Source organism: Microtus oregoni, unplaced genomic scaffold (assembly GCF_018167655.1).
Source record: "Microtus oregoni isolate MIOR12 unplaced genomic scaffold, Mior012 000010F_ref0000083, whole genome shotgun sequence".
In the NCBI taxonomy this organism is placed as follows: domain Eukaryota; kingdom Metazoa; phylum Chordata; class Mammalia; order Rodentia; family Cricetidae; genus Microtus; species Microtus oregoni.
Window position 1 is genome coordinate 19,695,923 of NW_024543069.1, and position 27,060 is coordinate 19,722,982.

The 27,060-nt window shown below is 44.4% G+C and overlaps 1 protein-coding gene across 1 annotated transcript in view; it reads left to right on the forward strand.

The window, feature by feature from the left end:
- Window positions 1-9,800: 9,800 nt before the first annotated feature.
- The window catches only part of Siah2 (siah E3 ubiquitin protein ligase 2), a 28,329-nt gene continuing 11,069 nt past the window's right edge, over window positions 9,801-27,060 (forward strand). The window contains exon 1 of the mRNA XM_041659578.1: window positions 9,801-10,739. Coding sequence (XP_041515512.1) covers window positions 10,314-10,739 — 426 coding nt within the window. The 5' untranslated portion in view covers window positions 9,801-10,313. The remainder of the gene's footprint in view (window positions 10,740-27,060) is intronic.

Below are 27,060 nucleotides of genomic sequence, written 5' to 3' on the forward strand. Positions count from 1 at the left end.
GATATAAATATTGTAACTGTAATTCTTGTTTGATAACTGTTATATGTAATTTTACTATGTTAAAGTTAAAGCCTTTTTTTGTTTAAACAGAAAAGGGGAAACGGTGTAGGAGGTCCTTTAGTTTGTGTGTTGCTTTCATGGTTAATGAATAAAGAAACTGCCTTGGCCTAGTTGATAGGACAGAACTTAGGTAGGCAGAGAAAGCAGAATTGAATGCTGGGAGGAAGAAGGGCAGAGTCAGAGAAGCCATGGATCCTCCGCCTGAGACAGATGCCAGTTAGAATCTCCGGTAAGCCTCTGCCACGTTGCGATACACAGATTAATGGAGATGGGTTAAACTGATATGTAAGAGTTCGCCAATAAGAAGTTAGAGCTAATGGCCAAGCAGTGTTTTAATTAATACAGTTTCTGTGTGGTTATTTCTGGTGTAAGCTAGCCAGGAAGCCGGGACAAACAAGTGGCCCCTCCTTGCAACAGTTACACTGTTTTAGACTTCACAAAGCATTCCCAGCAAGAGAGCGGAATATTTAAAGTGCACACTGGCATTGCAGCAGCCTACCTCCAGATCAGGAGTCTGCCTTGCCCAGCTATATGAGCTGCTATGAAGTGCTAAACTCAGATCCTTGCTTCTCTCACCTATAAAATGAAATAAGAGCACACACAGTCCTCACAGGGGTTAAATGATGAATGTGCTGTATAAGAGTTAGCCATTCTTGATATCATTGCCTCTCAAAGCAATTACCTCACCAAGAAGTGAAGCTTTGATGTGCTGTGTAAGAGTTAGCCATTCTCAATATCATTGCCTCTCTAAGCAATTATCTCTCCAAGAAGTGAAGCTTTGACCCTGGCTGGTAATCTTTGTATTACCACAGGTCATACATAGTTCCACCCTCGCCCCTGCCTGGGGCTGAATTTCTGCTTGACCCAGGAAGACCCCAAAGCCATCCATCTTATCTAGCGCTCTCTCCATCTCTCTCTCTCTCTCTCTCTCTCTCTCTGTCTCTGTCTCTCTCTCTGTCTCTCTCTCTCTGTCTCTCTTTCTCTCTCTCTCTCTGTCTCTCTCTCTCCCCCCCCCCCCTCTCATTTTCCAAGTTCTACTCTCATTCTGTTTTTGAATTTTAGTTTTAATGGTGGTGGTGGTGGTGGTGGTAATGGTGGTGGTGGTAATGGTGGTGGTGGTGATGGTGGTAATGGTGGTGGTGGTAATGGTGGTGGTAATGGTGGTAATGGTGGTGGTGGTGATGGTGGTAATGGTGGTGGTAATGGTGGTGGTGGTGGTGGTAATGGTGGTAATGGTGGTGGTAATGGTGGTGGTGGTAATGGTGGTGGTGGTGGTGGTGGTGGTGGTAATGGTGGTGGTAATGGTGGTGGTGGTGGTGGTAATGGTGATGGTAATGGTGGTGGTGGTGGTGTGTGCGAGTATTTTAAGGTCAGAGAAGAATCAAGTGGATTCACTTCTCTCCCTCCACCTTTAAGTGGGTTTTGAGTATTGAGCTCTGGTTTACACACTTGTTCAGCAAGTATTTTACCTCCTGAGCCATCTCTGAATTATCCTTGTTAAGTCACCAATTTCAGGTACTGAAGAGATAACTGAGCAGTTATGAGCACTAGCTGATCTTCCAAAGGACCCTAATTCACTTCCTAACATCTACATTAGGTAGTACACAATCATACAAAACTCTAGTTCCAGGGGATCTGAAACCCTTTTCTGATGTCTGTGGTATCTGCATGTGTGCGCACGCGCGCCACACACATACACAGTCTAAAGATTTCAGCAAGTCACCTCCCAGACCCAAAGACTATTATCAGTGCAAGTTCCAGCTAGTCTGGCTGACTAATTTTGTTTGTACCACCATTGTGGTACCAACCCCACAGCTAAATAAATTCTACTTTAAATGATTCCAAAAAAGCAAGGTCATCTTTTTGTAGGAACACACAAAAAAAAAAAATGCATGCATAAATTCTCACTGCATAAAAAGAAAAAGAGAAAACACAGAGCCAATGAAAGAGAAGGCAAAAGGAGTCCTGTGTTTATTTACCCTCTGTGCCGGCTGTCCTTCACCTTCTTCTGGGCCTTTCCATGTTTTACAGTAGCTTGGTTTTGTGTGACTGTTTTACATAATTAGAATTATTTGGGGTTTGGGGCTTTAGCTTCAAGTAACAATCAGTTTAAAAAGCCTTTTTCAAATTGTACAGGATTTTGTAAGGTGACTTTCTTTGGCTTTCTATAGTTTATTTTTCTATTGAGAGACATTGGAACTGTTTCCAATCTAAAGGATGACTGCATTTAATCACATCTTCCACCACATTTACCATTTTAAAAACATGAACTTTAGGAGCTAGAGAGTTGGCTCCAAACTTATGAGTATTTGCTGCTCTTACAGAGGACCTGGGTTCAATTCCTAACATCCATGTGGTGTCTAATAACAACCTAACTCCAGTTCCAAGAAACTTGATGTCCTTCAAGACTCTCCAAGCAGTAAACACACAAATAGTACACATAATTTAAATTACTCACACACCTAAAATAAAAATAATTATCTAAATATTATATGTTAAATTTAAAGAATTTAATTATAGATTTAATTTTAAATCTGAGTCTCTTCAAGACTCTCCAGGCAGTAAGCACACAAGTAGTATATATAATTTAAATTACTCACACAACTAAAGGAAAAATAAATCTCTAAAATTTATATTTTAATAAGAGTAAGAATTACATTGTTGCTGGAAATCAATTTCTTTTTTATAACTATATTCAATATTCATTAAATTGTAACCATAGATTTACATAATTACATACATAATAAAAAATCACTATGGGGACAAACTAGAAGTTTTACATTTTGCATTTATTTTTTCACACATAATCCGTGAATTTGGACAGGTATATTAGTTACACACTTCTGTGTAACAACTTATCTAGGAACAGTGGTTGAAAATGGTAAGTAGGCTTTCCCCTGTTTTCTGAGGTTCAGTTCAGGTGGGCTTTTGGCTCCTGATCTCACAGTAGTTATCAACTGTCAGCTAGAATTATGGTAACCGCAAAGCTCAGCTTAAGAATCCACTCCCCAACTCACTCACTGTGGGCAGGGGTGTTCACTGGCTAGTGCTCCCTGACTCACTCACTGACGGCAGGAGTGCTCACTGACTGGTGCTCCCTGACTCACTCACTGACGGCAGGAGTGCTCACTGGCTGGTGCTCCCTGACTCACTCACTGTCGGCAGGAGTGCTCACTGACTGGTGCTCCCAGACTCACTGTGGGCAGGGGTGCTCACTGGCTGGTGCTCCCAGACTCACTCACTGTCGGCAGAGGAGCTCACTGGCTAGTGCTCCCAGACTCAACCACTGTCGGCAGGAGTGCTCACTGGCTGGTGCTCCCAGACTCAACCACTGTCGGCAGGAGTGCTCACTGGTTGGTGCTCCCAGACTCAACCACTGTCGGCAGGGGTGCTCACTGGCTGGTGCTCCCAGACTCACTCACTGTCGGCAGGGGTGCTCACTGGCTGGTGCTCCCAGACTCAACCACTGTCGGCAGGGGTGCTCACTGGCTGGTGCTCCCAGACTCAACCACTGTCGGCAGGGGTGCTCACTGGCTGGTGCTCCCTGACTCAACCACTGTCAGCAGGGGTGCTCACTGGCTGGTGCTCCCAGACTCACTCACTGTCGGCAGGGGTGCTCACTGGCTGGTGCTCCCAGACTCAACCACTGTCGGCAGGGATGCTCACTGGCTGGTGCTCCCAGACTCACTCACTGTCGGCAGGGGTGCTCACTGGCTGGTGCTCCCAGACTCAACCACTGTCGGCAGGGCTGCTCACTGGCTGGTGCTCCCAGACTCACTCACTGTCGGCAGGGGTGTTCACTGGCTGGTGCTCCCAGACTCACTCACTGTCGGCAGGGCTGCTCACTGGCTGGTGCTCCCTGACTCACTCACTGTCGGCAGGGGTGCTCACTGGCTGGTGCTCCCAGACTCACTCACTGTCAGCAGGGCTGCTGACTGACTGATGATCAGATACTTGGGTTCCTGGCCCTGAGGCTCTTTGACTAAGTTATGTACAAGATGATAGCTGGCTGTACCTACAAAGAAGGCTCAGAGACTAGTAGGGACCTAATACCTATACCCCTCAAAACATACTGCAACTCTACCCCCTAACACGATGGCACATAATGAGATGATGTCATAGCAGAGATGAATTAATGAAGAATGCCAAAAGAGCATGCGTCTTACTCGCAGTATAAAGGTCAGGGGAACTGTCAAACCTCACCAGACCTTAACCTGCAGGCCTTGATCTTGAACTTCCTGTCCTACACAACTGTGAGAAAGAAATGCTTTTTGGTTTGTGTCACCTGATTTATAGTATTTTGAAAAAGCTGGCTTTGAGAGACAAGGACAGACAACAAGAAATCAGTCTTTTTTTGTAATATCATCTCACAAGTGACATTTTATTGCTACTCTAGTCATTTAAAGCAAAGTCTGTCCTAACTAAAGGGGAAAAGATTACATGGGGACAACTCCAGGAGGAGTGGCTATTGAGAACCAATAGGAATCCTCTCCAACTGGCAACTCTGTGCCTCGTCATAAACCTCCAACTTATAAAGACCAGTTTGAGGAATCAAAGAATTAAAATATGGAAGTCCTTGAACAGCACTAGAGAAATGTATGGGGATGAAACAATGCAAAGAGAGCCACTCTTGATACCCAGAGGGTAAAAGATCTAAACTCACCTCCAGATTTAAAAACTCACCATGCCCTGAGCTCACAAACCCACCAGTCCCTGAACTCAAAAAACCACCAGACCCTGAACTTGAAATCCCAACAATCCCCACCCTGGAAAACTCTGCCCCCGAGAAACCCTGCCTCCTGCTCAGTTTCCTGTTGCTTCACCTTCTTGTGTCTTTCCCAATAAATCTCTTCTGTGAGGTTTGTTGTATGGTGTGACTTTTTGGTATTCCTTGGCTCCCAGCTGCCAGGATACCTTTCCCCTCAAAGCTGCAACACTCCTATTGGGGAAACCTTAGCCCTCAGCACTGCAACACTTCAGAATTGCACCACTTACAGTGCCTACACCTGTAATCCCAACTCTTGAAGCACAGGGTGGAAGATTGCCAGATCCAGGGCAGCCTGTGCTGCCCAACTAGTTTCTAGCAAACTAAGCAAGCAAACAGACAAAAAAAATATTCTGTCCGTTTCAAACAAGTAAGTCCACATCGGTTGTTCAGGATACACTGAAGATTTTATTTTGAGCCAGTAGAAATTACCCTCAGAAACAGAGGTGCTTTATACAGCCAACATTGTGACCAGGAGGTCTCATAGTCATCGCCAAATTTCCCATAAAGTTTCCCCGATCAGAAGTTTTCAAGCTCCAAAGCACACCCCAGTCATTTTTAGACCTAAACAGGAAAGACCTCCCAGGCTCGGCTCTGCAAATGCAAACTATTTGCCTAACTGCAGAAGTCCCGGGGTTTGCAAAACCACACCATTTGTGAGCTGCAGATATAAGGGCCTACTTGTCTGCCTGCATGGTGTTCAACAGTCAAGGCAAGATGGGGTCTCACCCACAAAAGTGCTGGGTTCTTGTTGGTTTCTGTTTTGTTTGTTTGTTTGTTTCAAATAAGATTTCTTAGCAGAGTCATCAGTGTCAAAGCCTGGGCGCTGGCATTCCTAACAAGTCAGACTCTTGACCATGTATCCTCAATAAGCCAATTCAAAAAAGAAAAAATAGTGAAAAGAAGAAAACAGAAACTCAATGTCAGCACTTTAGAGACCCAGCGACCCACACCTCCAAGCCCATCTTGGGCTCCTGACAGGAGGTTCAGGGAAAGGACCAGTGGTATACTTGACTAACCAGGTATGAACCTGCCTATAACCGGCCCAAGGCTGTCTCAATCCCAGTCTCTCCTGAACAGTGGTCTGACAGGTTCCCAGAACTCTGTGAGAGCTCAGGTTCCTACTCTGGCTCGACCAGATTTCAGCCTTCTTTTTGCAGCATGAGAGTCCCAGGAGAATTCTAATTTCTTGGAGGCCGTAGCCTGATTGCTAACAGGAGAAGGCACGAGCTCACATGTTCTTATTCCTACCAGGCCAGCTACAGGTGTACTCTGTGAGTTTAAGGCAAGGGAAAAAGTCCCCCAGTACATCCCCAGCTTTAAAGGTTCAGTGGGGCATGAGGACCGGGGAGTTGGTTCGGTGGTTAGGAGCACTGACTACTCTTCCGGAGGACCCTGGTTCAGCACCCACACGGCTACTCACAAGCCTCTGTAACCCCAGTTCCAGGGAATCTCCTCCTCTTCTGGCACCAGGCACACACAGACATATTCATGAAGGCAAAACGCCCATACTCATAAAATAAAAATTTTAAGTCATATTTAAAAAGCACAGAGCAGGAGACAGGTAAGGGGAAGTATCCTGTTTGACAGGCCATCTAAAATTCAGTGGGTGGGAGGAGGTTCACCTCTCATCCAGATGTGGAAAATGAGTCATGACTCGAGATATTACAAAAGGCTTCACCCCCTCTTCCTGAAGCCAAAAGGTCACCCATTAAGCCTAGGCCCAAGAATACCAATGTCTCCCGGGGCAAAAAACATCTCAAGTCAGTTCCGCACACAGCACACATCTGGATACTCACGGAGTGGAAGCTCTGAGCTAAATGCTCTCTGAAGAGCTCAGGCTCCCCACGTGGAAAGACCGCCTCTCTCACGCAAGCCCCTCGGGGAAGAGAAGGGAGGCTGGAAAGTCCAGTCTAGCAGCATGTGAGGTCACGGGTGTGACTGGGCCACCAGGCCTGTCCCCTTGGCTACTGTCAGTAACTGCCAAGAGACTTCTCATTTGGCTTTTCCTTTTATTTTTAATGACCCCGGTCACCTTAATCAGGAGTGCCTTGGTTAAAATGAAAGCAGTTCTCTGTACCAGGTGATTCATCTGCTGGGGTAAGAGTTGATAGGTCAGTTGCAGTTTTAGAAACCGAATTCTCTCAGCAGAGAACTGCTTTCCCTGTTCCTTTTTTTTGTCGTCAGCAGCCCTGAAACCATACTTTTTTTTGAATTATCAGGAGGTGACAGCCCTTGTCAACAGAGACAAGGCAAAGAGCCCACTTCTGCGGTGACCTTTAGCACATTCCAGGAACGGGGACTCCTAACAGAGACCAGAGGTCAGAGGCAAGGGAAATGCAGTCTGTCATAAATTCCAACTGCTAGGGTTCTAACTTGGGTGGAATACATATACTCTCTCATAAAGGTGAGATTGCTTTCATTTCCTGACATCACTCTTACATTCTTTGTGCTCAACAAGGGTGAAAATCTAATAACCAGGATCGACCTTTTCTCGACCTTTTCTCTGCAGACCGGCTAAGAAGCAGTGACCATGGCCCACACAGTTCATTGTGGTTGTGAAGCTGCTTTCTGACTCTATCTAGAGAGTGAGCTCATTGCCTCGTCTCAGTGACGTAGGAGTCAGATAAAGATAAGGGTTCCAGAGCAGGTTCCAGCCTTCTCGGCTGTGTGGCCCTGAGCAAACCAAACTCCCAATGGCCCTGTTTCCTCGACTGTAACCACAGCGTCCATCCAATAATATGGTGCTGCAGAATCCAAAAAGCCATCTTTGCCCACATAGTGGATGCTCAATAAATATTATTTTATAGACTCCACAGCACCAACCTAGAAGTTCAAGTTCAATACATCACAGATCTCTAAAAAAGAAAAAGAAAAAAAATCCAGTGATTCCTAAATACCTAGACTTATTCATTCTGTTGCTGTTCATACAACAACACTCACATTGCATTACACACACCCAGCCCTATCCCGTGTGTTCCCTTCTCACCTTGTATTTCCACCCCCATACCCCCTCTGTATTTTACCTTTTTGCGTTACTAGGAATTGAACCTAAGACCTTGCATAGGCCAGACCAGCACCACACCACTAAGCTACAGCCCTACCTTTCTTTTCGGTTGAGGACAGCATTGCTAAGTTGTTCATGCTGGCCTTGAAGTCACCCTGTGACTCAGGCATGCCTGGAACATGGCCTCCTCCTCAGTGTCCCAAGGAGTTGAGATGACAGTCCTGTAACCACCCTGCCTAGGTACTCTCTACGCTTCTGAAGCTCTTTCCCCGCTGAGTGCTTTACTGGCCTCGAGTCCTTGCTAGAATGTAAACTGAGTGAGAACCATTTGCAGAGCCTGAACAGTCGTTGGCACACACAAATCCTAGGGAATATTTTGTGGGTCACTGACATTTATACCTAGTAAGTTTCTCTGAGTTTTAGATAACCCTGTCACCCATGAAAGTCTTCCTAGGTTCTTTACAAAAGTTAACTTTGTTTTTCTTTTGAGCCACATTCCCTGCATTTTAAGCTGCAGCTAACATTTCCAAGGTGCTTATGATGGATGAGGTTCGACAAGAATAGCGTTCCCGAAACTCCTTCAAAGCTCACCTCAACTGTTTAAGCTCACTCTTACAGAATAGGACATTGGGGCCGGGAAGATAGCTCAGTGGCAGAGTGCCTGCCACCCAGCCAGACAACTTGAGAAAACTGATTCCACAAAAACTATCCTCTGACCCCCACGTGTGCACGCAGACAGTCACGTACAAACTAAATCAGGATATTCAAAGAATTTGCTCCAAGTCACGGGGGCCACTATTTTTGCCGCGTCTTGACTAATTTCTGTTTCTCCTGCAAATTACACCCTACCAGCTTTACCAGTTCTAACATCATCGGTTCGAGCATAAAACTTTTTTTCCCCAGGCAATTATGATCAGGTGGTATCCATTCTATTAAAATCTAGTTTGCTCCAGGCTCTGAGGCTTCTGTAACTTGGGTGGGTCCTGCAGGGTGGGTGTCTGGAAACAAGCTCTACAGAGACCCTTGTAGATTCTCTTATTACTAGAGATGGAAGTTAGGCTAGAGATGCCCTCTGCTCCCCCAAGCCAAACCCCCGCTTAAGGTTAATTTTTATTTTATGGGCATGTGCGTCTGTGTGCACGGGTACTGATGCCAACTGGCATCGGATCCCCTGCAGCTAGGGTTACAAACAATTGCAGGTGCTGGAAATCAAAGTCTGGTCCTAGAAGAGCAGCAAGCTGAGGCATCTCTTAGGGCCCCCGTGCGCCCTTTATTAAGCTCTTTCTCTGAGACCTCCCACATGCCAGGCTGCACAGAGAGTACCGAGAAGGAAGCCAGCAGCAGTCCTGCCAAGATGAGGATTGGCAACAGGTGCTTTGAGCTCGCCCATTTCTTTCCCCCTCAAGCCCAGGTAAGCTTCAGAGCTTGCCTAAGGCTTGGACCGGGACTAGACATTAAGGACTCAGGTCTTTGAGGACTGAGGGTCTCCCTACTGTCGTTCTGGGCCTCAAAAACCCAAGTCACGCTTCTGGTATTTCTTGGGAGACTTTAATTCTCCATCCAGCCAGAGATGTCCAAGACATCAGGGTTCTCTAAATCGGAGGCGCTCAATTCTAAGTCGCTTTCGCCAGTGGACTTTCCACGGAAAACCCCCTCTACCTCCTGAAGCGCCCACTAGCTCCGTCCCTAACCGTTCCCGCCCGACTCGGGGTCCCGCCCCCGCGTGGCAGGCTACCGGCCGAGCAGCCCGGTCGCCGCATTCTCCCGCGCACCGATGACTCATCCCCGCCCCGAGAGAAACGTAGGGATTCCACGCCCCGCACCCCCCCCGCCCCGTCCCGCCCCTCCCCCGCGCAATCGCGCGCCGCCCACGCCCCCGTCCGGCCATCAGTTGCCCTTTAGCCGGAGACCCGGCGTGTGTCGGCGTGGCTCCCCTGGGAAAGGTCAAAGGACTCCAGGCAACGTCGCCTCCCGGGGCCACCGGCTTCCGCCACCGCCCAGAAAGCGACCGCGCGCGGCGACCGGCCGGTCGAGTCGTCCAGCAGGAAACGGCCCCGGCGCTGGCAGCCGGGTCGGGCGGAGCTCGTCGAGCCGCGGGGTGGCTCTGCCAGTCCCAGCGCGCCGGGGCGGCCGCACACGTGTCTTAGCGTCACGTCCGCGCGCGCCCCCGGGGCTTGCGTCAGCTGCGGCTCCTGAAGCGAGTGGGCCGGGACTGTGCGCAGCCGAGCGCCGCGGGAGGAGGGCAGAGCGCACGGCCGCGAGCCCCGAGAGCGTCGGCCACTCCGGGCGCCCGCGGCGAGGATCAGCGCGGTCCTGTCCCCGCCCTCCCGGTGCCGGTCGGGTCCGCGCCCTCCCCCGCTCCCCGGACTGGGCGCCGTGGCGTTGCCCCGGAGTCCGCCACCCGCGGGGCGCGCACCGCCTTAATCCGGGCGGCCCCGCGGCAGGCAGACGCCCGCAGGTCCATGGTGGGCTCGGAGCGCGATGAGCCGCCCGTCCTCCACCGGCCCCAGCGCTAACAAACCTTGCAGCAAGCAGCCGCCGCCGCCTCAGACCTCGCACGCTCCGTCGCCAGCTGCGCCCCCGGCCGCCGCCACCATCTCGGCTGCGGGCCCCGGCTCGTCCGCGGTGCCCGCCGCGGCAGCGGTGATCTCAGGCGCCGGCGCCGGCGCCGGCGGTGGGGCCGGCCCGGTATCCCCGCAGCACCACGAGCTGACCTCGCTCTTCGAGTGCCCGGTCTGCTTTGACTATGTCCTGCCCCCGATTCTGCAGTGCCAAGCCGGGCACCTGGTGTGTAACCAATGCCGCCAGAAGTTGAGCTGCTGCCCGACGTGCAGGGGCGCCCTAACGCCCAGCATCAGGAACCTGGCTATGGAGAAGGTGGCCTCGGCAGTTCTGTTTCCCTGTAAGGTAAGCCCAACGACCAGCCGCAGATCTGCCAAGTGACCTTCCAGAGTTCCGGTGTCATTCATTCATATTCTCTCTCTCTCTGTCTGTCTGTCTGTCTGTCTGTGTGTGTATACACGTACCTTGCCCACCTATCCTCTTTGGGAACAAGGGTTGATGTTTGCCAATATAAATTGTCACTTGCTGACGGTTAGGAGCAAGCATCCTTACTCTCCCAACCCAGAGCCGCCGCGTCCCCTGCAGGCTCTATAGGGCTGGGCAGCTCTACGTAACTAAAACTTAAACTGGGAAGCTGGCGGTGGGGATTGTGGGGGTAGGAAACGGACGGTTTTCAGCAATAAGCTTGGCAGGAACGGTCCTGGACTCAGCGCCTAAGATCTGGATGCCCTAGGGTTTACAGCTACAAAGACAGGGACGTACCACCTGCTACAGGGGTACTGAGAAAATCCTGCAGCCACGCCTTCTCCTCGCAGTTTCCCAGGGCCCGGGGAAGGACTCAGAAGTTGAGGCTGCTGTTTGTTTGTCACTAAGTGGGATGAACTCGAGTCCACCAGGACCTAACGTGGACACCCAGGGGCTTTATTAGTTTTTCTTCAGTGCCAGCGGTTTATTTAGAGAGTTCCCTGTGCTCTTGGGGGCGGGGGGGGGGGGGGCGGGGGGTGAAGCAAACCGCGAGCAAAAGTCCACACTCACTACCCTGTCCCCACCGGTTTGTGTTTGAGCCGTGTTTACACCTTCACAGCTGAGTCTAGTTCTACATTAGTGTGTGTCTCTGAAAACTTTTTTAAATGTCCACACGAAAAGTATGCCATTTGTCAAACAGCCAGCTTTTCAAACTGATATCCTCATCTATTTCGTGCCTGATAGGATTGCCTGATTGTACTCTAACATCCTGTTGCCTACACTGAACCCACCCCGTAAAAAAAAAAAAATCCTCACAGTCCCACTTGTAAACCCCTTTATAACTGAGTCCTCCACCAAAGAGTTCGTTTTCTGAACTTACAGGTGGAAATAATGATAATACTGAGGGTTTTTTTAAATATGAAAGTAATTGTTCTGCCTGAGGCTGTTTAAGCTGTCTTTCACATCTCCTCACTGTTGATTAGTTTTTAGGGCAAGAACTGTTTTAAATTAAAAATAGTTCACTGAAGATTTTAATTTTAGGCTTGAGAGTCATGTCAGTAAAATGAGTGACTTAATTTGGTCTTCTGCCCAGCTATAAATCAGTTAAAATAGCATATTCAAATAAAGGTTTGAATGAGGGTTTAGGCTATGGGGTCACCTTATTAAGTTGCTTGCTTTTAGCCCCAGCTCTGTAACGCTTCCTAATTCCCTAAGCTCAGGTGCTGTATCTCTGCAATCTGCATGAGGTATTTCGACGACTCTTCCCCCGCCCCTTTATTGAAAATGGACTTTTTTTCTCTAGTGTTTCCCCTTCCTCTACTCCTCCCAGGTCCTCGCCACTTCCCCTTCTATCCAGACCCGCTCAGTTTCTTTCTCTGATTAAGAAACAAGCAAGCTTCTAAGGGATGATAATGAGAAGAAAAACTAGTTCATCAGGATTGGACCAAACAAACAGGGAAAAGAGCCCAAGAGAAGGGACAAGAATCAGAGACCCACTTGTTCGCCCACTCAGGAATCCCATAAAAACACTGAACTGAAAGCTTTAATACAGAGAGAGAGAGAGAGAGAGAGAGAGAGAGAGAGAGAGAGGAGAAAGAACCCATTGCAGACACCTACAGGCCCAGTGCATGGTGCCTCAGTCTCTGTGAGCTCTTGTGAGCTTCCCTTGTGGTGGTTAGAGGGTGTGTGTGTGTGTGTGTGTGTGTGTGTATGTATGTGTGTATGTGTATGTATGTATGTATGTATGTATCCATATCCATGTGTATCATCCATCCCCTGTGGGTCACTCAAGATTTTTTTTCTAGTTCCATCCATTTACCTGCAAATTTTTATTCTTTTTAATGGCAAAGAAGTGCTCCATTGTGTAAATGCGCTATATTTTCTTTATCCTGTTGAGGGACATCTAGGTTGTTTCCAACTACTGTGATTAGAACAGCAATGAACATGGTTGACCAAGTGTTTCTGTAGGAGGAGGAAGCATCCTTTGGGTATATGCCCAGGAGTGGTACAGCTGGAGCTTGAGGTAGTAGATCTGTTCCCATCTTCCTGTGGAACCACCACACTGGTTTCTAGAGTGGCTGTACAAGTTTGCACTCCCACCAGCAATGGAGGAGTGTTCCCCTTATTTCAGATCCTCAACAGCATGAGCTGTCGCTTATGATTTTTATACAAGCCATTCTGTCAGACTCTTTTTTTTTTTTCCTTTGGTTTTTCGAGACAGGGTTTCTCTGTGGCTTTGGAGCCTGTCCTGGAACTAGCTCTGTAGACCAGGCTGGTCTCGAACTCACAGAGATCCACCTGCCTCTGCCTCCCGAGTGCTGGGATTAAAGGCGTGCGCCACCATCGCCCGGCTCTGTCAGACTCTTGAATTAGTTTTGATTTTCATTTCCCTATGACTAAGGATGTTAAACATTTCATTAAATGTTTCTTGGCCATTTGAGTTTAGTCTCTTGAGAATTCTCTGTTTAGTTCTGTACCCCATTTTTAAATTGGGTTGTTTTCTTTATCTAGTTTTTTGAGTTCTTTATATATTTTGGATATTAGTCATCTAATGGGTGTAGAGTTGGGAAAAATCTTTTTCCATTGTGTTGGCTGCCATTTTTTCTGAATGACTGTGTCTGTTGCCGTGGAGAAACTTAACAGTTTTCTCAGGTCTCATTTATTAATTGTTGATCTCAGTCCCTGTGCTAATGGTGTTCTGTTCAGAAAGTCTTTTCCTGTGCCACTAAGTTCAAGGCTTAGTCTCCACTTTCTCTTCTGTCAGGTTCTGTGCATCTGGTTTTATGTTGAGGCCTTTGATCCATTTGGAGTTGAGTTTTGTGCAGGGTGGTAAGTCTTTTTGCATCTTCTAGGTGCAGGTATCCAGTTTGACCAGCACCATTTTCTGAAGATGTTGTCTTCTTTCCAGTGTGTATTTCTGGCTTCTTTATCAAAAACCAGATGTCCACATGTGTGTGGATTTATGTCTGGGTCATCAGTTCAGTTCTTTTGATAGACATGTCTGGTTTTCTGCCAATGGTGTTCTATTTTTATTAGATAGCTCTGCAATACAACTTGAAATTAGGAGTGATTGCATCTCCATTATTGGTCAGGATTGTTTGAGCTGTCTTGGGGTTTTTTCTGTGTATGAGGCTGTGAATTGTCCTTTCCAGATCTGTGAAGAATTGTGTTGGCAGTTTGGTGTGGGAATTGTTTTTGGTAGAATGGCCATTTTATTTGTGTTAACTACTATTGTGAATCAGTTTGCTACTGACCCATGAGCATGGGAGATCTTTCCATTTTCTGGTATCTTCTTCAGTTTCTTCCTTCAATGCCTCAGACTTTGTCATACAACTCTTTCACTTGCTTGGCTAGAGTTACTCCAGTGATATAATGTACTATTTGAGGTTATTGTGAAGGGTGTTATTTGCTTGATTTTTTTTCTCAGTCTGTTTGTCATTTGTATATAGGAAGACTACTAATTTCTGTGAGTTAATTTTGTAACTAGGTATTTTGTTGAAACTGTTTATCAGCTCTAGGAGTCCCTGGTGGGATTTTTTGGGTCACTTATGTATGCTATATCATATGCAAATAAAGATTCCTTGACTTCTTCCTTATGCTTCTCTGGACTTCCTTGGTGTCTGTTGTTATATCCCCCTTTTCATGTCTACTTTTGTTAATTTGGATATTTTCTCTCTTTCTTTTAGTTAATTGGGTTAGGGTTTGTACTCTTACTAATTTTTCTCAAAGATCCAACTCTTTGTTTCATTGATTCTTTATATTGTTCTCCTTGTTTCTATTTTATTTATTTCAGCCCTCAGTTTGATTATTTCCTGCCGACTACTCCTCTTGGGTGCCTTTGCCTGTTTTTGTTCTAGAACTCTCAGGTGTGAGGTTAAGTTGTTAGTATGAGATCTTTCCAATTTTTTTTTAGTATAGGCACTTAGTGCTATGAACTTTCTTCCTGGAACTGCTTTCATTATGTCCTGTAAGTCTGAGCATATATTCATTTTAATCATTTCTAGAAAGTTTAATATCTTTCTGAATTTCCGTCTTGACCAATTTTTTTGTTCGGATGTGAGCTGTTCAGTTTCCAGGAGTTTATGAACTGTCTGTTGTTTCTGTTGTTGCTGATACCCTGCTTTAACCTGTAGTGATTAGGTTAGATGCAAGGTGTTGTTTGGATTTTCTTGTATCTGTTGAGGCTTGCTTTGTGTCCAAGTATGTCATCAGTTTTGGAGAAAATGCCGTGTTATGTGTTTACCTTAATTGTTCTAGTATTAATAAAAAAAAAACTTGAGAGTCAGAAATTCAGATTTAAAAACCTCTTTAAAAACCAAAGAACAGCATTTCTAGATTGAAAAGATCCCAAACCTCCCCAAGCCCCCTTTTATCTTTTCCTGGGCCTGTCTGACTTCCTCAGCCCTCCAACATGTCTATGGCTAATTCTGGCCAGCCAGTCACTGACTCTGCCTTCTTATTCAAGGCTTAACTTTTTTGGAAGTCCTGGAGTGTCAATGTGAATGACTACCCCACAAGATTTCTCTGTTTTTGTCTAAATAAAAGGAAAGGTTTTTAACTCTTAACATAATAAAGCTATATACAATGAGAACAGTTATCAAGTATTGGCTAAATAAAAGGGAAAGTTTTAAGCTTAACAAAGTAAAACTATGTACAATAAGAACACTTATCAAGTAAGAATTATATTCACAATGTCCAGTCGATTTGCTTTTAGCAAATTCAGAGAAAATACTCCATTATCTATCCGATCTTGATGAGTCCAAAGTTTTGTACCAAATTCACTTTGCATCCTAACTTGTATTACCAACCTAAAACTATCTTTTTAGAACCTCAAAACATTTTCTTAGATAAATTTCTAAGCTTTTATGTCTCAATCTTATATACTTTACACCTCTTTTGTGAGTTTCTTTTCTGAATTTGATAACGAGGAAAACTATAACTATCTAGTCGTCAACACCATCAGAGTGCCGAGAAAAAACTCCATATGGAGGTTCTTCAATGCCCCAAATTCTTTTTTTTTTCCCCAAATTCTTTTTAAAGTAAATTTGTGCTGCCAGGAACAGACGTGCCTCACTGTCATAAAAATCTTATGTTACTGATGCCATATTCTGTACATCTCTGAAGTATTTGAAGATCATCTTTGTAAAATATATGTTTGACCTTGAAAACATATCTAACATGGTCACAAATTTGATTATTAGGTGATTAACTATTAACCTGTATTTCTTAATTTATCCTGAATAGTTTGTAATAATAACTTTCAATGACTAGGAATTTACATTATATTGTTAAATGAGCTGCATAAATGTGATTCCTTAAACAAGAGTAGAAGCATATATAAAGTATAATAAAAATAATCTTAAATTTGTGTCATGTAAAAAAATCTATACCAGTGTAAAATAGTTAAGACTAGTAGTTGCCTTTTCATTAAAAGTAGATTCAATAATCTCCCTTTTTATCTTGTCGTTCCTATCCCCCCTTTTACATCTCAGAATGAGATCCCTGAATCTAGTTTCCTCTTTGACTGTAACCTGCAGTTAACCCCCTCGACAATGAAATGACAAACATCTACCAGACGACCAGAAACCACCCACCCCACCTCTTAGGAATATGGAGTCCTGTTCTTAAAGTTACTCCCTGTTATCTGGGGGTGGTGATATCTTTAGGGGACACTGTGAAAATTGAGATAATGTCGAGTCCTGTCTCAGTGTGATGGAAACATGAGGGCTGGTCTGAAGGCCTGGCTGGAGTAGTCTGTGAGGCTGGACCATCTTAGCTGATGCTTTGAAACTGTCCTGAGCAGTTCGTGTTCCAAAGCTGATGTTTGGGTTTGTCAGCTTAGTGGCATTACCACAGTCCAGATGGAATCATCATTTGTGGGGCCCCATCATCCTTTTGGGGACCTCAAAGGTCACTGTTAGGAATAGTCATAGTTCTGCAGAAAACTTAAAACATTTTAAATGTCTCATGCAGCAGATCCTGGAGAGGTTAAAGGACCACGGTCTATGAAACATAACTGGGATACACAAACTTAATTCCTAGTTAACTGCTTCACACTCAACCCAAAATCTCATATAGAAAACTAGATGAAGCCTATTTCTAGAGTTAGTACTCTATATGACCATTAATACCAAGACGGAAAGTTTAAATGTATATATACGAATCTTATAAATTTTGAGATCATATTCTCTACCTTAAGAAAAGTTTTAGAGTCAAAATAAAACCAAAGGATTATGAGATTAGTAACAATAGACTAGACCCTTAATTTTCTTTTTCTTCTGTCCCATACCAGGTGGCTCTTCTGACATGAGACAGATATTTTAGAATTTCCTGTAACAAGCATGGTTGGGTTTAGAGAAGGGAGAGCCATGCTCCAGCTCCAAAGTCAGCTTTAATTTCTAGATGAACTGGGACTGCAAAAAGACCATTTGCCTATATGTCTATGGAGAACAGCAAAAACAAGCATTTGGGAGCATTTATAAAAATGTATCTTGTTGGGAATGTTCTATTCCATTAAGCCTTTTTCTGGGGACACTTTCTCTGGATGATTCGTCCTTTTTCTTAAGATATCTCATTTTTGCCATGGTCTTCAGATTCTTTAGTTGGACACTTTTATTCTCCTGGAAAGACAAAAACAAAATCCTGCCCCAACCCTAACTTTGGGGAGTTTCCCCTTTTGGCAGGTTATAGCTGATCAAATGAAAAACATTTGTTAGTTTTATAAGTTAGTTTAGAATGCATGGCCATGCTGTTTGATGAACCTATCACGTTTTCTAATCAAGAGGCTTCTACTGTTTGAATCTAATCTTTATCGATCTTGATGGTATCCATAGCTTTTCTTCTCCTGTGGAAGCAGAAGTAAAACCTCTTTTCCAACATAACACATATGTTTTCCATTCTGAGGTCAATCAGTACATCTCTAAGGTATGCAGGCTGATTTAATTCAGGTTTTTTTTTCTACTATCCAGTGTCTCTCCTCAGCTGTCATTCTTTTCTCATTAGCATTAAAATTTTGAGGTTAATAAAACATTGTGTAATCTATCTCTGGGGGTCTTTATTATCCCTTTCTGTTTACTAAGCTTATCTTTTCAAGTGTGACTGGATCTTTCCATAATTGCTTTCCCTGTAGGATTGAGTGGTAAACCTGTAATATGCTTTATGCTGTAATATGCAAAAAGACTTTTATTTTACAAGAGACATATGCTGGGGCATTGTCAGTCTTAATTTGTACAGGTATTCCCATAGTGATGATAACCTTTAATAAATGTGTGATCACATTTATTTTCAGAACTCAAAGCAGTTTCCCATTGAAAACTGAATAGCTCTCAATAGTGTGGTACACATACTTTAATTTTCCAAATTCTGTAAAATGGAACCCATATACTTGCCAAATGTAATTTCTTTGAGTATCCTTTGGGTTTCTTCCTGTAGGTAGTGTAATTTGGTCATACAAAGAGCAAGTAGGACATTTCCTCATAATTTCCTTGGCTTGTTACCAAGTGATAGAAACATCCTTCTTCAAACCTTTGCTATTAACATGGTGTTTCTTATGAAATTCTGAGACTCCTATCACATTTACTACCAATAGGTGATCAATTTCATCATAACCTTGTGCTAGAAGGCCTGGTAGACCTGTATGGGATCAGACATATATTATATATAAGGAATGATTCCTATTTATGCTTCTTTCTTGTAATTGAATAAATAACAATGTTAATTTTGAATCATCTAGAATAAGTTCAATGATTTCAGTATGTACAACAAAGCCTTCTGCATATATTTCAGATAAAAGTAAGAATGCTTTTGAAGCTAAAAAAAATATAAAAATAAGTGCTTTCAGCCACTTTGCTTATTTTTTCCGACATAACCTGCCTTTCCTGATTTACTTACATCCGTCTAGAATGTAGGGGCTCTAGAAATTGGTGTTCCTCGTACAATGTGAGGAAGGATCCCATTTGTTCTTTTTATAAGTTGAAGTCTCTTGCTTTGAGATATTTGTAGCTAATCTCTCTGAAGAAATTGCTGCAAGCTCTTTGTCAGTGTTTATTTTCTGCCCATAATGAGGCAATTTCTGCATTAGTAAAAGGTGCCACATTTCAAAAGGGGAAAATGTTGCCGAATATTTGTTTTACGCTATGTGAAGATATGTCACTGTGATTGGTTTAATAGAGGACCAAATGGCCAGTAGGTAGGCAGGAGAGAATAGGCGGAACTTCTGGGCAAAGAGAGGAACTTGGGATTAATCTAGATGCATAAGAGATGCCAGCTAAACACTGAGCAACTTGGACATATGGTACAGAGGAGAAGTGACTGAGCCATGTGGTAGAACATAGATTAATAAAAACAGGATAAGTTATACAAGCTAGTTGGGAAAAAGCCTAAGGTAGGCCAAGCTTTAATAATTAATAAGTCGTCTCTGTGTTACAATTTATGAGCTGGTGACCCAAAGAAAAGTCCAACTACAGTCATGAGGTGCTGACAAGAAGATACTTTATTGTGTTTGATGGAATGTTTTGTAATGTGAGGTCCATTTGGTTTACAATGTCAATTTGCTCTAGCATTTCTCTGTTTAGCCCTTGTCTGGATGACCTGTCTATTGGTGAGAGTTGGTTATTTATGTCACACCTTATCAGTGTGAGAGGTCAATATGTATTTAAGCTATACTAATATTTCTTTTGCAAATTTGGATGTTCTGTGTTTAGTGCATAAATATTAAGAATTTCAATGTCCTCTTGGTGTATTTTTCCTTTGATCAGTATGTAGTGTCCTCCCCTATCTCTTCTGATTAGTTTTGGTTTGCAGTCTATTTTGTCAGATATTAGAGTGATTACACCAGCTTGCTACTTAGGTCTACTTGCCTGGAATATCTTTTTCTACCCCTTTACCCTGAGGTGATGTCTATCCTTGATGTTGAAATGTGTTTCTTGGATGCAGCAGAAGGATGGATCCTGGTTTTGCATCCATTCTGTTAGGGATCTTTTTATGGGAGCATTTAGACCATCGGTGATGACAGAGATCAATGAGTGGGGTTTGTTGTTCCTGTTATTTTGTTGTTGTTGGTGGTGGTGGTGGTGATGGTGTTGTATGTGTGTGTTACCTTTCTTGATTTGCTTGTATCAGATTATTTATTCCGTGTATTCTCTTTAGTTAACCTCTTTAGCTTGGAATTTTCCTTCTATCATCTTCTTTAGAGCTGTATTTTATAGTTAGATAAGGCTTAAATTCGGTTTTATCATGAAATGTGTTATTTTCTCCATCTGTGGTGAATGAAAGTTTTGTCCAGTATAGTAGTCTGGGATGACATCAGTGGTCTCTTAGTCTGTAGAACATGTGTCCAGGCGCTTCTGGCTTTTAGAGTGTCCACTGAGAAGTCAAGTGGCATTCTAACAGGTCTGTTACTTGGTGTTTTTCCCTCCCAACTTTTAATATTCTTTCTTGATTCTGTAGGTTTAATATTTTGATTATTATGTGCCACAGTCTATTTCATGTTCTGTGTGCTTCTTGTACTTTAGGTTAGAGAAATTTTCTTTTGTGGTTTTGTTGAAAATATTTGCTGTGACCTTGGCCTGGGTTTCTTCTCCTTCCTCTATCCCTATTATTCTTAGTTCCCCAGATTTCTTGGATGTTTTATATTAGTAACTTTTAGATTTAACATTTTCTTTGATTAATGTATTTATTTCTTCTATCATATCTTCAGTGCCAGAGATTCTCTCTCTTCCATCTCTTATATTCTGTTAATTAGGCTTGCCTCTGTTAAAGTTCCTAAACTTTTCCTTTCCAAATTTCCCTTAGTTTGTGTTTTCTCTATTGATTCTGTTTCCACTTTGGGTTTTGAACTGTTTTGTTCGTTTCTTTTTACTATTGTGCTTTTCTGGATTTCTTTAAGGGATTTATTCATTTCCTCTTTTAAGGACCTCTGTCATATTCATAAAGGCTATTTTAAGGTCTTTTTCTTGTGCTCCAGCTATGTGGGAATGCTTAAGACCTGCTCTGGTTAGAATTGCTGGGCTCTGGAGGAGACGTACGTCCTGACTGTTGTTGGTTGTGTTTTGCACTGATGTCTAATCACCTGGGTTTAGGGTGATTGTAGTTCTAGGTGCTGATACCTGGTGTTGTCTTTATTGGGTGGATGTTTTGTTCCTTGTTTTCTGTTGCCCTCTCTGAGTTTTAAGAGACAGTGGTAGGGAATGCTCCTGGGGTCTGGATAGATGTGGGCACTGGGCTTCCAGGGAAAACGTGTGTAGGCATTGTGAGCTGACCCTTCGGAATGGGAAAGGGCTGGAGGTGGTTGAGAGTCCTTGGGCGGGAAGAAAGGAGGATGTTTTCCAGCACCTGCTTAGTCCTCAAGAGTAGGGACATTGAGTGAGCAGAGGCCCATGGCAGAAGGTCTGCTACAAACCTGAGGATGAGCCTTGGGGGATTGGGCTTCCCGGAATGGAGGGGGAAGGGTAAAGGTTTTCAGTTACCTTACCTACTTCCCCTGCCAGAGTGGCCCTGTGGTGCCCAGGATGCGCCTGTAAGTGATGAGGACTGGAATAAAGCAGTAAGTGGGCAATAGGGAAATCTGGAGGAGCACATCCTTGTGGCCTCCTGGAGATGGGTACAGGGTGGGGGGTGCAGCAGGTGGACTAATACAGAGCTGGGGTGAGGATGGGGGTTGGATTTGGAGAATAGGCAGAATAGGTGAATGTTGTAATAAGGAGCGGCGGGGCTGCTTCCCGCCACCCGGCTAGCTTTATACCCGAAATAATTACACGGAAACTGTATTCTTTTAAACACCGCTTGGCCCATTTCTATCTAGCCTCTTCTAGGCTAACTCTCGCACCTGGACTAGCCCATTTCTAATAATCTGCTGTAGCCCACGAGCTGGCTTACCAGGAATGATCTTAACCTGCGTCTGTCTGGAGTGGGAGAATCATGGCAACTCCCTGACTCAGCTTCTTTCTCCCAGCTTTCTGTTCTGTTTACTCCTCACACCTATGTTTTAACCTATGAGGGCCAAGCAGTTTCTTTATTGCGTAACCAATGAAATCAACAGATTGATATATGGCACTCCCCCATCAGGTGAAGATCTGCAGTTAGCCGACTTGCTGCCCTGTCAGAGTGGCTTTTCACAGCTTTCTTGAGTGATGAAGAAGGCTGCTGTTTTGTGACCGGGGAGAAGCAGATGATTGTTGACAGGGTGGGTAATTGACATTTGAGAAAATTCAGGTGGTAGGAGATGCTCTCCAGATTCCTGCAGAGCCGTCTTCCTCCCTTTCCTTTCTCCAAACTTTCAATGGCTGTAGAAGAAATGGCTCTACTTGATAGTCAGTATTTAGTGGTGCTACTGGTATGTAGCATTTTACTTTGGTTCCCATAGAAACATGTATTCTTTCCTAATATCTGAGCAGGCTCGTGAAGTCATCCTTGAACTTTAGCAGGACCAGTATGTGCGAGTGTTTTTCTCATTCTATCCTACATGAATGCAGCTGGGCCAAGCCATCACATAGACCAGGAACCAAGCTTATCATAGGTGATAGTTACTTGATTTGTGCATATGTATGAGGTTTATAGAACTGGAATGTGCATCCCATACATTTGGTTAAGTAATAATCCAAACTGTTGAGTGGGCAGCCAAGTTTGGACGTGTACTTACCGCAGCAACCAGACTATTCCTGGAGAGGAGGAGCATTAAGGATAAGGCCTGTGCCAGACAAGGTGGGTCTGTGTCCCTAGCTTTTATTTTATCCGGCAGTTTGAGACTCCTAAAATTCCTGAGGACTGTCACACACTGCCCCTGCTCTTCTTTCTGTAAGCCAGCTCATACAAGAATACAGTGTTGAATATTCAATGCCCAGCAGAGTCTCCAGAGTTGCCTGATTCTCTCCATTTACTTAGAGTGGGCAGTGAGGTAGGGAAGCCTTGAGTTCCTCCTCTGTAAATAGCGAGCGAGGCATAGCGAGCGAGGCTGCCCGACTTCTAAGGAAGTCAGTGTTCATTCCATGAAGAGTGGGGAGGCTGTGTAGAATGCACTGCACCCCTTCTTTGTACGAACTCATTTGCAGGAGGCAGCGTTTATTAGTTCTCCTAGACGACGGGTCTCATGTCTGTAGACTGATTAAGTATATCACGTGGTCAGGCACACATCTTTGGTGTGCTCCTTAGTACATGGGGATTTTTTTTGTTTGTTTGTTTTTTCCAGACAGTGTTTCTCTGTGGCTTTGGAGCCTGTCCTGGAACTCGCTCTGTAGACCAGGCTGGTCTCGAACTCACAGAGATCCGCCTGCCTCTGCCTCCCGAGTGCTGGGATTAAAGGCATGCGCCACCATCGCCCGGCTACATGGGGATTTTGAATCTGAATTTATATTTGAGGCTTCCAAGTTATAATTCAAGGCTAACACAGGTAATAAAGCCATCTGGTTGAAGGAGTTCATCAGATGATACTGTCCCAACACAGCTTTGGACCATCCGATTAAAAAGAATGGGTGTGTTGCCAAATAACTACCTTATGGGACTGGAGAGATGGCTCAGAGGTTAAGAACATTGCCTGCTCTTCCAAAGGTCCTGAGTTCAATTCCCAGGAACCACATGATGGCTCACAACCATCTCTAATGAGATCTGGTGCCCTCTTCTGGCCTGCAGGCATAGACACAGACAGAATAGTGTATACATAATAAATAAATAAATAAATAAATAAATAAATATTTTAAGAAAAAACTACCTTATGTAAAGTGTGAAGCCAGATAATTAAATAATTAAAGTGTTACCACACTGCTAATATAGACTACATGAATTAACTCAGATCTTCCTTTCTAAGGATTTTTATCAAGATATGCTTACTCGGGTGTTTTCAGTCCGTTTCTCATCTACAGTCTGCTCTGTCTTAGTGGAAAGTGGGTGTAGGGAACGAGGTGAAGGTTGCCATGCCAACCGTACAGTCTATCTCACCACTTAGTGGTGAATTTCTTAATGTATTGTCATGTGTTGTATTCACATGTGTGTGGGGCACACTGTGGAAGTCATAGGACAGCTTCTGGGAGTCAGTTTCCCTCCTTCCGTCACCTGGGTCAGTCTTGGTGGCTGGGGATCAGACTCGGGTCCTTGGCTTTGTGGCAGGCGCCCTTACTTGCTGAGTGCTGTCCTCACCATCTCACTGGTCCCTCAGCAGTGCTTTGTACCATCCAGGAATTTCTCTCCACAGCTGTAGGATACTAACCCTCTCTAGTCTACTTATAGTGTTGTCGTACGTATTTTCCATTTTCATATGTCATCTTTGAAAGCTCCTGTCATAAAGACTGCATACATCACTGAATTTGAAAGCCTCAGCCAGATAAGTCTTTTCTTTGGTTAAATTGTGACAGAGTTGCTTTTTAAAAAAATAAATAAATAATGTCAGACAGCATAATTGACCCTTGAAAGGAGTGGCCCTGTGTAGTCCCTTTGGTGCTCCCAGGGTCTAGAACAAGGAAGAAAGGTAACTGAAACACATAGCCCGGGGTTGGGGTAGCCTCTAGAGCATTGGCTCTCAACCTTCCTGATGCCGCGACCCTTCAATACAGTTTCTCATGCTGTGATGATCCCAACTATAAATTTATTTTCCTTGCTACTTCATAACTGTAGTTTTTCTACTGTTATGAATAGGAGTGCAAATATCTGTGTTTTCCCATGATCTCAGGTGGCCTCAAAGGGGTCGCCACCCACCAGTTGAGAACCACTGCTCTAGACATACAGAGCCTGGGGAGCTCAGGCCCCTCCAAAGACGGCATCTCTGGACTGAGCTGGATCACCTGAGCCCAGCTGGACTCTACATCACAAAAACAAACCAGAAGGCAACCTCTCCTCTTGCCTGAGAGCTGGGAATGTGGACACAGCCGTGCCAGGCATTCATAGAAGAAAAAGAAAAACTAGAAACTGGACTTTGATGTCAAATCTCAACCCCTTGCCCCTCTCTCTTCGTCTCAACTTTGGCCAAATGCAAACATAGAGCCAGCACTGACAGGCCAAACAGTCCATATCTACAGGCCAAACAATCCGTATCTACAGGCCACATTCCTGCTTAGGGATAGCCTTTGACTGGCTCTGTTTTAGGCCGCGTTCACTGAGCCTAACTCTTACTTCATCTCTGCATACCTGATCTGGAACTCTGACAGGCCTCACAGTGATTTTGTTTCCTTCTTTCTTTTAACCTTTATTTTCTAAGGGGTGTGCATTCTGGTCCCCACGGGCCATGACTGCTATCCTAGCAATTAGATAGCTGACTTTGTACAAGGCAAGTTATTGTTTGCACCTGGGGGTCTTTAGGAGCAAGTTTGGGGCTGACTGATTTTTCCTACCCTAAAGTTCTGGACTCTGGTCAGAGGCCATGGTGTAAAGCACTAAAGAAGGCAGAGGGGTCCTCAGAAGTGCTGGCTGTGGTCTAGCCAGGACCCTCTCTGAGCCAGGTAGTTCCTCTGTTAAAACGAACAGAGGGACTTCCTACATGGTGGATACCTTAAGAGTAGATTAGAAGACCACAGAGGGCCCTTCCTCACCATAGGAAATGGAGGCCAGGTGCTTTTGTGCTAGGACAGGGAAGCCCATTAGCAAAAATACTTTCAAAGATTTCTTCTTAATCTCAAGAATTCTCCCGTGACAGTTGTTTTCTTTGGAAGCTGTCTCTGCACTCTTTATGACTGCCTCAAATTGACTGGGTTGGCCCAGAGACTTAGAATATTACACGAAGAAGCACACCTCAAATCCATTCCTCCACAGTTCAGGACTTTAAGGAATAAGATTGACAATACAGCTCTTATATATCACATAGAACTGAAGGCTGGACTATTGCATAGCAGTGCTAAAGTTTAATATTGATTCTAATGAAATTGACCAAAGAATGTCAATTGGTCACCACAGTTCAGAGCTGGAGTAAACTGTCATTAAAATTGGCCCTTCCTACAGCCAGACTATTATGGCAAATCTGGCCCATAAAGTGCCAGCCAGAGATTAATTGTAGTCTTTCACTGTTCCTTACAGATCTTTCTTATAAGCCCCTTACAAAGTTTTGCATTTGTGTGATCGTATGAAGGCCAAGCTAAGTAGAAGTTCCTATTCAAACATATATGGCCTCCACCTGCGTGCCAGCTTCCACCACCATCAATGGAGATGTGATAATCCACGGGTGTTAGAGCCAGGATCCATTCTGAACATCCAGAAAAGAAAACTAAAGATGTTTTTCTGGTTAAACATGTCTTCATACTTCAAGCACCTCAAGGTTTTATTGGAGTTCCTGAAAATTATCTAGTGGTGCTTGATTAGATTTGCATCAGGCACCCATCTGTTTCTGTTAGTTCCTTGATAATTAGCCATCTCTTCTTCTTCACTTCCAGTTTGGTAACGATTTTATGTAGTGACTTTTTGGACTATGTGGCATCTATGGGATGAAAAATTACTGCAGAGATAGACTGGACGGCGTTCCTGTGGTGAAGATTTGGGTTTGTGCATTGTTTTAAAACTGAGTGGAGCTGGGTGGTGGTGAGCACACCTTTAATCCCAGCACTTGGAAGGCAGAGGCAGGTGGATCACTATGAGTTCAAAGCCAGCCTGGTCTACAAGAGCTAGTTCCAGGACAGGCTCCAAAGCTACAGAGAAACCCTGTCTCAAAAAAAAAAAAAAAAAAAAAAAACTTTGAGTGAACAAAGTGGCGCCTTTGGTCCCTCCTGCTGCTAGGCTCCCTGGCTCTAGTAGTCCTAAGAGCGGCCCCAGTCATAGCTGGTTGGCATCGCTCCCCTAAGCTCCAGGGGCTTATTTGTAAAACAGCACCGTACTGGGGTTGGTGGGAATGATTCACACAGAGTTCCTCACACTGCCTTGGCGCTAAATAAATGCACAGTTAGATGCTCAGAGGAAGCAGATGATGAGCAGTGTTGCTTCAGGCAGACACAAACTGGGAAAGGAAAAAAGAATGGCTTTTAATTCCACTCACGAAACCTCTCACTAGGCTTCTCTCCCCAACTTCTGATGGTGTAAGCCGGTCTTAGGGTCTCGTAGAGCCCGGTGATGTTGTTCTGACATTGGTTCATTGGCGTTTAGGATTTGACTTTTTTCGTTCTTCCCATTTCTGTAATCTAATTTTCTGTCCTTCCCTTCTTTTTCTCCCTTCCTTTTTTAATTGAGAAAGACCAAGACACTGTTATGTAGCCCAGGCTGATCTGGCCTCAGTGTCCTGAGGTGGTGGGCATGT